The sequence below is a fragment of the Melitaea cinxia genome, chromosome 27 (genome assembly GCF_905220565.1).
Source record: "Melitaea cinxia chromosome 27, ilMelCinx1.1, whole genome shotgun sequence".
Taxonomy (NCBI): Eukaryota; Metazoa; Arthropoda; class Insecta; order Lepidoptera; family Nymphalidae; genus Melitaea; species Melitaea cinxia.
This window is the reverse complement of record NC_059420.1, coordinates 10840319-10852775: the sequence shown is the minus strand read 5'-3', so window position 1 is coordinate 10852775 and position 12457 is coordinate 10840319. Positions and strand designations below refer to the sequence as shown.

At 36.8% G+C, this 12457-nt stretch overlaps 1 protein-coding gene across 1 annotated transcript in view; it reads right to left on the bottom strand.

Annotated features, from left to right (window-relative positions):
• Positions 1–12457, bottom strand: part of LOC123667018 (unextended protein-like) — a 57034-nt gene that overhangs the window by 14096 nt on the left and 30481 nt on the right. The window contains exons 2-4 of the mRNA XM_045601027.1: positions 1967–2480; positions 913–1452; positions 461–577 (exon numbers count right to left, since the gene is read on the bottom strand). Of these exons, the coding sequence (XP_045456983.1) occupies positions 461–577; positions 913–1452; positions 1967–2480 (1171 nt within the window). The remainder of the gene's footprint in view (positions 1–460; positions 578–912; positions 1453–1966; positions 2481–12457) is intronic.

The following is a 12457-nucleotide window of genomic DNA, read 5'->3' as shown; positions in this document are numbered from 1 at the left end:
TGTCGTATCGACGTACTTCTCCAGTCAGGCTTTTCCAGATTTTACTTGAGGTATAAGAACTTTCCTGTTCAAAATATGGAGCAGCCCGACTGGGGTAGTATCTCGACCTTACAGAAGATCACAGCTAAATAATACTGCTTTTTAAGCAGAGTTGTGTTCCTGTTGGTAAGGTGACCAGAGCTCCTAAGAATAATCAGGGATAGGGTTGGCAATGCGTTTGCTGGTGGCTGCATGCTTCTGGTGTTGCAGGCGTCTATAAGCTACGGTAATCGCTTACTATCAAGTGATCCGTACGCTTGTTCGCTGACCTAGTTGCTTAAAAAAATTGCCAATGGCCTTCTGTGCGCTACCTCATAAACTTCAGTAAGTTATATTAAGAACTTGTTTCAACAAGCAACCGATTCTATAAAAATGATACTATTTAAAAATAAAGAAGTATCTCTAACATTACTCAACTCACCTTGACAAGTTCCTTTAGCCTCTCTCTATTGTAGTGCGTACCAATTTCTTCACCTAAGAAGTAATCCAGAAGCTTACTCGTCGGCCACGCCAATGGTGCGCAAATACCCATGACAATCTGTGATCAAATAATATGGTAAGACTTCTTTCAAACACATAATACCTGCCTGAGAAGACTTCAGTATGGAAACAACTTGACATACTCAATTATTGCACAAACAAATAAATTAGGAAAAATTATTAAGAATGAAAATTTTCTTGTAATTTCTGAGAAATTAGGAATAAATTTTCGGTTACATTTTAGTTTCGAATAATAAAATCACTAATAATTTAAATTTTCTTTAATTAAACTTATTTTGTGTTTTTTCTCAGTGTTTATTGATATACATTAGTTGCGAGATGTTTGCAGTTCAGGGGCCAATTGAAATTAATCGGTACTATAATATTACACACCTTCATAATCCAAATACTCTTGGCACCAATGAAGAGCCCGTGTCTCGCACAGATCGCCTGCGGAGTAATCTCAGCGATAAACACGATCGCTAGAGTAGACCCAATAACAGCCACCAGACCAGAGGTCAAATCATCCAAAATTACAGTAAACGTACTGTTCACGGCAACGTTACTCAGTAAAATCGTACAAAGCAAGTAGTTTCCATGAGCGCGCACTGGCATAATAGCTCTAGCATACTTTCTTTCTTTTTCCGTTCCTGTATTGGCTATAATCCTCAGCTCAGTTCTGTCTAGCGCCATCAGACCAAGATTCAGACCAGAAAAAAGCGAAGCCAGCATCAGTAAAATGACGATTAATATCAAGGAAGCCCAAAGTGGTAACAATTTGTTGTGCGTGCCCAAAATTTTCCATTTCTCATTCCCTTGGTGCACGAAGTCCTCTGTTGGTGACCTTTTCGTGCAAATATAGAACTTGTAATCTTCTAATGGAGGGGGTGCGAGCAGTTCGAAAAGTGCTGAGTCTCCTTCTACCAATTTGACCTGGTAACCATTAAAAATTATGTTTAGTAAAATAGCTTCACTTGATAAAGATATTGAATAATTTAGATTTAAACAAGGTGTAATAATTACTGTAATACAGGCGAAGGTTGAACAATTAAATGCTAAAAAATGATAGAGAGATAATAAAAAATAAAAAAAAATGATCATGAACGCTAATTTGAATTTTAAACTAAGTAAGCTATGTTTTGCGTTTTCTGAATACAAATGTATGCTGTTACAATTATTACAGCGGCCTGACGTCAAACGCCTTAAAGAAAAATTTAGAAAAAAAAAAAAACAATTTAGAATGTAAATAAAACTAAATACACTATGAGAAAAGGTAGGAATATTTTTCTGAACTTTCTGATCTAGACCAAATACCAAATCCATTACAATTCTCAATGTTCGCGATCGTTCTGTTATTACTACGTAATAGTTCATTTGTTTTTTACAATATTTCAAACTTAAAAATTGCATATAAGATTCAGCCATAAAGCCACAAAAATTACATTACCTTATACTCTCCAGTGATTAAAAAGTGGCAAGGTGTCCCATACTTTTCAGGCATGTGTGTGAACGCTATCACAGTGTCATCAGTGAACCCTTCCCCAAACAGTCTCATCGTGAACAAAGTCTCCCGCAACACGCTCGGTATCACCTCGTCGACAAGTTTGGGTTCCTTCGTGGACTCCTCTATCCTCAACCCCATTACTCTTACCGTAGCGTTACTTAAATTAGTAGTAGCAGCAATAGCAGTAGTAGCAGTAGTAGCTTTAGCACCTAAGCTAGATTCGGAAGCATTCGGTGTCGCTGTCGAAGTTTCGGTCAAATTAGCTTCAACCTCACGTTTGACTCTGTGGAATCGTTCATTGGGATTCTTATATAAAAAGGTTTCAACGACTGCGTCTTGTACTTCATCGCCATATTTGTTGACAGCAATGTCTCTGTAAATAGTCTTTGCTTCATCATCATCTGCGAGATCTTCTATCTCTTCACGAGGCGTATCTTCGACTTCATTTTCGGATATTCTGAAACAATTTAGCGATAACTTTAGTTTTTCTTTTGCAAAAAAAAAAACAATAAAATATCACTAAAAATAAATCTAAATGTTTCGTTATTTTTATTCACGACTGCTGTAACATTAAAACACTTTTTGAAGCAGTTTAATACAGTAGCTCTGGCCACTTTTACTAACAATAGGAACGCTATACTTGATAGCAAAATTATTTGACTGTATTGTTAATTGGACTTTTCCAGTAGTATTCCAGAGGCAACTGTCTTCAGGCTATTTACAGCCCTGCCTCATAATCAAATTTATTAAACAAAAACTTATTAATCGACAAAACATTTATAAAGATACGTTAGTAAGTATAGCTTTCTGTGGTCTTAAAAATTATCTTGAGATTGTAAACTCTAATTCACCGACCAGTCTCCTGTGTCTTCTCCATTGCATCAATGTGATATTGCCGAAATTACAGGGTGGACCATTTAAAGTGGAAGCATCGTGCAACCCTATATCTTTAACATTAGTTATCAGATCGATTAATGACATACTGTATTGGAAGCGTATTTCAGTAGAATTTTAACTATGGAGCAGTACACACCAAAAGAAGGCGCTGAAATTGTTCAGCTGTACATTCAAAATTACTTTTTAATCGTGAAAATAAAACGTGCGTTTCGTAAAAAAAACATAAAGTGAAAATTGCTCAAGGTAATATCACTATCAGACGTTTATACGCAAAATTTGTGGACACCGGTAGTAATGCCTGACACCTATCCAGGCAACGAACAAGACGTTCCGATGAAAATATCGAAGCCGTACTAGCCAGTATTGAAGAGACTCTAACAACATACGGCACCGTCAATGGTGAGCGTTATCGGGTCATGATATCGGATTTTCTTATGCCAATTATTCGTGAAAATGACATGGACGATTACTGGTTCCAACAGGACGGTGCCACATGCCACACAGCTCGAGTAAGAATCAATTTATTGCGACCATTGTTCCCTGGGCGACTGATATCGAAAAAAGGCGATTTTGACTGGCTACCGAGATCACCAGACTTTTTTTGTGGGATTATTTGAACTCCAAGGTATACGCTAATCAGACAAGGACTCTAGTTGCCTTCAAGAACAATATTCATCAAGAAATTGCCGCCATATCCGCCGAAAAATTGACCAACGTGATTAAAAATGCCGAAAAAAGGACACATTTGGTTGCCAAGGCCAAAGATGGCCATCATTATAACAAATCTACTTCGATCAAAATAAAATTATTTTACAAATAAACAACAAAAAAAAAATATACTTTTTTATTTTTTTTTACACTTTAAATGGCCCACCCTATATGTATGCTATTCTAGCACTAGTGAAAGTCATTAATCCATTAGTAAGTATAGTTATCCTAACTATATTGTCTCCATACCAAAGGTTCTATACAAAAAAACGGGTGGGCTTTAGACCACCCGACAGAAGTAAAACTTACGAAACGTAACTTCTCTAACTATCTTCACTGATTTATATCTCCCTCTCAACTTCCGTTCGTCTCACCCGATCACACTTTTCCTAACGCTCTCCTCATGTATTCACAACAAAGTTATGGCATCCAAGATCATTACCAGTTAATGACTTCTGAATACCAAGTTACGAAATAACACTTAACCCATAATAACAATTGAGTCATTGTAACACGAGCAGTTGACACAGATCCGTGTGTTTGCCGAACACTATCGGTGAAATTAAATGATGTTAAGTTGTGTATTTAGGTAGATATCGTTAGTAGCTTAGATAATGTTTATTGTTATTTCAAAGTATTTACTTAACAAGGAATTATTTATTGTTGGATTTCTATTTTTACACTTCTGTATACCAACAAATACCCGCATAAATAGAATACCATAGCCTCTACAGAGCCTGCAACACCAAGAGCATCGTCCGCTCCTACACTCCTCCCCAGAAAGTCTGGCTTCTTTTTTTATCACAAGAACACAACACTACTTGAAAGTAATATTATTTGGCTATAATCTTTTCTAAGGTTAAGGCACTTTCCCAGTCGGACTGATCCAAATTTAAGCAAGAGACTTCGTGCCGTGCCATATCTCAGTGACTTCATTGTAATGTACAGTTTTTGAGGTAAAGTAACGACTCTTTTTTTAATAACTAGGTCGGGAAACAAGCGTACGGCTCACCTGATGGTAAGCGATTACCGTAGCTTATAGACGCCTGCAACACTAGAAAGATCGCTAGCGCATTGCCAACCCTATCTCCTATCCCCCCAGGAGCTCTGGTCACCTTAATCATTAACAAGAACACAAAACTATTGAGAAGTATTATTTAGCTGTGATCTTCTGTAAGGTCGAGGTACTACCCCCGTCGGGCTGCTCCATATTTTGAGCAGGAAATTTCTTGCTGTTCTGTAGTTACAGCATTTGTTGGCAGTAGTAGATTATTTTTGCTGAGCTAAAGAATTTAATCTCAGGCGTACACAAATAGTATATTAAACTACTGTTAAAGCCTTTTTAAGGGAATTAAAAAATAGAGGATTCTCTTCTCAATTCGACTGCGTTTTTTAATGTGTGTTTAATCTCATAACTTTTTACTAGGTGTACCGATTTTGATGATTCTTTTTTTAATCGAAAGCTGGTGCTTGTCGTAAGTCGCGGGGTAAAATTAAAATTTTATCAAGATCTGACGATTATTTTTTGAATTATCAAAAAAATATTTTTATATAATATAAAAAAAAACATAAAATGAGGTTTATTTATTATTTCGATATAAAAAGTCTATATATGAGTGGATACGCTTCAAAATTTATTAGTCTATACTAATATTATAAAGCTGAAGGGTTTGTTTGTTTGAACGCGCTAATCTCAGGAACTACTCGTCCGATTTAAAAGATATTTTCAGTGTTAGATAACCCATTTGAGGAAGGCTACAGGCTATATTATATCATAACAGTAAGACCAAGCGGACGAAGTCGCGGGCAGCAGTTAGTTCAATAATAATTTCAATTTAGGTAGGGTAAGGCACAAAATATCCTGCTCAAAATCTGAAGCAACCAGAATAGATAAATAATACTGGTTTCAAGCAGTGTTATGTTTCAGTGGTGAGAAAGGTGACCAGAGCTCCTGAGGTGGGGGGTAGGATCACACATAGGTAACACGCTTTCAATGCTTCCGTTATTGCAGGCGTCTATCACCTAAATAAAATATATTATTTTTTACAACACGCGTGCAATTCGATAATACAGATATATCGCGATAGTAACGTTTACATGATAACAGTATTAATACGCCGCTGTACTTATTTATAATAGAGTTAATGTTAAAAATAAATGCCTGATAAAAACTAGAGGTTGGTCGGAGAAGTGTGATGCATTGTCAGCGATGAACATATCAAAATTATCTTCTGGAGATTGATCGTTAACAATTCATGATAACACGATCTTTGTCATTTATACTAATATTACAAAGCTAGAGTTTATATGTAAACTAGCCGTGCCCGCGTGACTTCGTCCTCATGGAATTTAACAAAAAAGTTATTGTTCAGTTCGCAGTTATAAAATAAATAAATTTCTAAAATAAAAGTAGCCAAAGTTACTCCTTATTACATCATCTCTTTGTCAATGAAAGTCCCGTCAAAATCGGTCGAGCCGTTTCAGAGATTAGCCGGAATAAACAAACAGAGAGACAAACAAAAATGGTAAAAAATGTTATTTTGGTATATGTATCATGTGCATTTAGTAAAAAGCGGGTATTTTAATATATTACAAACAGACATTCCAGTTTTATTTATTTGTATATATTTATGTATAGATTTATATTTGTTCGGATGCGTACCACGTTTATTGTTTTTTTAACCGACTTCCAAAAAAGGAGGAGGTTCTCAATTCGACTGTTTTTTTTATGTATGTTACATCAGAACTTTTGACCGGGTGGACCGATTTCGACAATTTTTTTTTTTATCGAAAGGTGGTGTGTGTCAATTGGTCCCATTTAAATTTATTTGAGATCTAACAACTACTTTTCGAGTTATATCTAATAATGCGTTTTTACTTGACGCTTTTTTCGTCGACCTACGTTGTATTATACCGCATAACTTTCTACTGGATGTACCGATTTGATAATTCTTTTTTTGTTGGAAAGGGGATATCCCTAGTTTGGTACTATGATAAGGAAACCAGGATCTGATGATGGGATCCTAGAGAAATCGAGGGAAACTCTCGAAAATCCGCAATAACTTTTTACTGGGTGTATCGATTTTGATAATTTTTAATTTAATCGAAAGCTGATGTTTATCATGTGTTCACATATAAATTTTATTGAGATCTGATAACTACTTTTTGAGTAATCTTTGATAACGCGTAGTTACTTGACTATTTTTTCGTCGATCTACGTTGTATTACTCTTCGATGTAATTGAAGTCGGTTTTTTTTCGTTTGCGAGCAAACACAATTATTGAGATCCTGTTCATCATCATCATCATCATCATTACAGCCTATACAGTCCACTGCTGGACATAGGCCTCCACAAGTTTACGTCAAAAATAACGTGAATTCATGTGTTTTGCCCATAGTCACCACGCTGGGCAGGCGGGTTGGTGACCGCAGTACTGGCTTTGTCGCACCGAAGACGCTGCTGCCCGTCTTCGACCTGTGTATTTCAAAGCCAGCAGTTGGATGGTTATCCCGCCATCGGTCGGCATCTTAAGTTCCAAGGTGGTTGTGGAACCTCGTTATCCCTTAGTCGCCTCTTACGACACCCACGGGAAGAAAGGGGGTGGCTAAATTCTTTAGTGCCGTAGCCACACAGCACAGAGATCCTGTTGCTTTTCAATATTTGCCATCCACAAGCACCTTACGTCAGTCTCCCCGTAATCATGGCGATTGAAACATTGCCGAAATATGGGGATCTCAATAAAAAAATAAACGTGGTAAGCACCCGAACAAATATAAATTTAAATATGGAAAGGTGATAGACGTGCGAACTTAAAGTACGCGGTTTTTAATATCTCGAACTTACTCGGCTCGACGTCGGTGACACACGTGAAGCTTACTCAGTCTGTATTGCGATGTCATCGACAGAAGAAGCTTTGTATTACTTAGGAATTGTATCGTATTACATTTTAAAAATCAAAAGAAGACGAAGTTCTGAAAATAATTCATTTTGGGTAATTTCTCAATCAAAAGTAATAAAAATTACAAATACCTACACTACAAGCGTTGCGCGTACACGGACTAGAGAAACATAATTATGTTTAAAAAAAACCGACTTCAATTACATCGACAAGTAACACATCGTAGGTAGACGAAAAAACAGTCAAGTAAATACGCATTATTAGATATAACCCAAAAACTACTTATTAGATCGCAATCAAATTTAAAGGAGACCACACGACACACACCACCTTTTGATTAAAATAAAAATCATGAAAATTGAGAACCTCCTCCTTTTTTGGAAGTGGTTAAAATTGGTGGCTCGCGACTCGCATTGCTGCCACACGCACGAGCGGAGGCGGGCTACGAGCAAAATTTCAAACTTGTCGGATTGCCAATGAACTTAATCGGCGATTTTAAAGTACGCGTATTTATATAGGGTGACAAACCAACGAAAAAGGTCGTCGAGCCACAAGTTCGCGAACTTGCTCGCATGTCTATCCACCCTTAAAGTTTATATTATACGAGCTCAGAAACCACTGATTACTATCGAAAACTTATTTTAGTGTTGCATAGCTCACTTATCAAAGAAGGCCGTAGACTATACAATGTCATTCCTTGTTCATGTTCATCTATAGGAGCATCGGAGCATCTATCCGACACCGTTTACTCCTTGAAAACGATGATCGAAATTTAAAATCAGATGTTATGCTGTGTGGTTACGGCAGTAAATAATATAGCCATCCCCTCTCTTCCTAGACTAAGGCATAACACAGTTGCACTACCATCTTAGAACTTAAAAAACCGGCCGATGGCGGGATGACAATCTAACTGCTGGCTTTGAAATACACAGGCCGAAGACGGGCAGCAGCGTCTTCGGTGCGACAAAGCCAGCCCTGCGGTCACCAACCCACATTCCCAATGTGGTAACTATGGGCAAAACACATGACGCCATTTTTGGAGTGAACTTTAGGAGAACTATATCTAGCATTGGATTGCCTGAAGTAATTGTGATTGATTGAAAATCACATTTATTACTGTCTCACAAGAAGACCTCAAAACTTCACTGTCTGGGCAGATTGAGTTACTGTTTCATACCATTTCACTCCCAATTTGTTTTTCATATCATTTGTCTTCTTATATCGTTTTCAAAATTCACGTTAACTCTAAAAATATAACCCACAGACATACAAAGTTTATTCCGGCTTCGTGCAGCCGCAGCCATGCTCAGAAGCTTGTGCATAAATGGGGAGTACCTAAATGAAATTGGCGTCCTCCAATTACCACAGAATTAAATGTTTATTGGGAATAATTGTCAATCAAATAAACATTGGAAGATTATTGGCTAATACGTTCGAGAGGGCATGATGATAATTGGATCTATCCGAAGTATGATAATCTCGACCTTTTCCTGTGTTGTATGTGCGTTTAATTTAAAAAATGCTGATTTTTATTAAGTACTGCAGGACCTCACTGGAGAAGTACCACAATCTTTAGATAAGTAGAACTCCTGTCAAATATTGTTATGTTCTTGTATTGAGTAAAAAGCCAGCTTCTGTTATTGCAGACGTTTCAGCCTACGGTGACCACTTGCAATCACGGGAACAGTACGCTTGTTGCTAGTACTATACTCAATAAAATTACGAACCCCACCTAAATCATAAAAAAATAACAAACGATCAACAAAAAAACAATTAGTAAATTACATTGTATGATAAAAGTTGCGTGTTTCGATCGCTGAGCGGTCATAACAAAATGGACGACGACGCAGCCGGTCGCGTGACAGCCATTAGCTGACCTGATTCCTTTGATAAATATTAAGCGTGTACACTTCGGGAATTGGAATTTGTGCACATATTTGGTTAATATGATTATATTTGGCTAATACTATATGTTCTAGTCCCCTTGTCCGGCAGAACAATATGTAAATTTTGAAACTATTCGTCTTTATAAATTAATTAATTATACACTCGCGAACAAAAATATTGAATTACTTATAAAAAGGCGTTTTGAGCGATTTTGAAAATTAAATTAGTATTGAAAGCAAATATAAAAAGAAAAATAATATTATGTGGTGTCATGGGACACCAGGAACGAAGTTCCTTCGGATAGTATAGAAGCAACACAATTTGAAAATAAAATGTTGAATTTTATATATATTTTCTAGTTGTTGATTTTTTTTTTTAATTTTGTTAATTGGGTTTTAATTAAGTACATAAAAGTATTTAGGAAATTTAGTATTTTAGAAAATAGCAAATACCGTAAAATAAAATAAATCAAACAAAATCATAATAATGATAATAATTCAAACTATTAAGTGAAATAAAAAAACATATGGCTTTATTTATTTTTGTCGACAGTATAAAATTACATAAATAATTGTTAAAAAATTATTGTAATATTTTAGTGTTACAAACGTCATATTATACAGTCGTGTGACTGATAGTACGTCACTTCCGTTATATATATTTTTTTACGGTTTTAGTATCACATTTTTTTCAGTTCGCTCGCCCAGCCAAATGTCAAGCCTGCCGTAAGGAACTTCGTTCCAATAATTTTAAAGATTAAACTAGGTGTCAAAGTCAATTTATATCACGAGAGTATTTGAGCTGCTATCCGGGAATAAGGGGGCGTCCATAAATTACGTGAGGTGTTAAGGGGGGGCGGGGATTCGAGTCAAATCTCATCTAATCTTACGTTGGAGAGAGGGGGCCTCGGCAAATATCACGCAATTTTTTTTTTGATTGAAACAAAAAATATATACTATTTTGGTCCATTTACTCCAGATTTTACATGCTTAAGATTTAATCTTAAGCGTAATCGTAATACGATTAAGATCATTCACTAATTCGTTCGAAAGAAAATAATTTTATTCATACTTAAACGTTGATTAATTGATTTTTCACGGGCTATTCTCCGCAACTCGACGTCTCAGTGCGCCTATTTTGCGTGGTAGGCTGGGGCCCTCATTCATACCAGTCTAGCTCCTTGTGGAAGCCTAGCAGACCCCTTAAACGTTATACATCTACTGACTGTCAAACCACCATATTTGTTTTATACCAAATAGCTCAATTTAATCTGAATTTACGGTACAGTGTAGCCCGTCCTTTGTTTTCGCGCTACTGTCAGCCGAACGCGCGACTCGATGAACGATGATACAATAACAATCCAACGCGTTTACGTAAGAAACCCACATTTTAAAAAATCTCACGTGAGATTGGGGAAAGTGGTTGAGTAAAATCTCACGACATCTCACCAGGGGGAGGGAGGGACAGAAAAATTTAAAAAAACACCTCACGTAATTTATGGACGCCCCCTAAGTCAAGCAGTAACGAGTACGACATTTTTTAATTTCTCGATACGTCGCGAGTTGAAGATTATTGATTATTGACGTTTTATCGGATTTTTTGTCGATCGGCTGTGACATGTTGACCGGTGCAGATCTCCGCTAAATTCGATTCTTGATCTCGTTCGAAAATTGATGCTACGCCTATGAAAATAAATGGTACGTCGCGCTGAAACTTTTTTAACTAAAGTAATAGAAAAATTATATAGAATCTCAGTAACGAAAATAGTGACTTTGGCGTACCAAAACCCACTTGCGACTAAACGAGATTGCGACCAAAAAAATCTGAAAATATTTTGAGCATAAAATTGACCTCAACGTCAGTCAGTCAGTCAGTCAGTTAGTTCAGTCTAGTGCAGTCCACTGCTGGATATAGGTCTTCCCAAGTACCTCGACGCAGTAAAAATAATTGAATTCACATTATTAGGGGTAATTAAAAAACGTGTCATCAGATCTCGCTCAAATTTCAAAAGAACCACATGACAAGTATCAGCTTTAGAATAGAAAAAGAATAATCAAAATCGGTACACCCAGTAACAAGTTATAAGGTAACACATAAACAGTCGAATTAAGAACCTCCTCCGTTTTTGATGTCAGAACGAAACATTATTACATCAACGAAACAAGAAAGTTAACACACAAACAAAACAAAGTGAATCAGAGTTGCGGGTACTTACAGATATTTTGTAACGAACGAACGCGACGATGTCGTTATTCTAAGATAAAGTTCTGTAATTTTTTTAGGAGTGAGAGTTCTAAGTTTGTAATGTACCTAATGTTAATGTGTAGCAATTTTTATATTGATTCTATGTGACCTTGACCTTTTTTCAAGTTTTCGTTGTTTTTTTTTTGACATTCGTTAAGTGTGTATGTGTGTGCGTTGTGTGTGTGTGTGTGTGTGTGTGTGTGTGTGTGTGTGTGTGTGTGTGTGTGTATCACCTGCAAAGCAACTGCAAGAACTGTTCTCAAACAAGGCTATTTTTTACTTTTTCCGATACTATGAATGTAGAAAATTCTGACGGAGTGGAAAATTAAGAAAATTGCAATCAAATTATTTAACCTTCACGCGCTTCAAAGTTCGCAATACGTGACAACCTCTGTCTAGTCAGCTAGTAAACTCATAAGTTTCTATTAATATTTTAACAGAGCACATCGTCACTTAAGCAGTGGCGTGGGGGGGGGGTGTACAAGGGTATCATGCCCCGGGCCCTACACCCAAAGGGGCACCAAATGGTCCTCAAAACAAAAAAAAATGTTGGACATATGGTTTTCAAATGGGGGGGGGGGGGGCTTTCAATGGCTTAAAAGGTATTGTGCCACGGGCGCTAGTTACTACACTTATGTATATGTATGTGTTAAATATAATTTCCGATGACGTGAACTAGTGAAAGTAAACGAAAATACGACAAACTAATTACTTTCAATTCATCGCGACGTAACTCTTGAAATACCGTCTGTGACGTCAGCCATGTTGGCTGGTCTCCAGAGCTGTAAAACGTGAGGCA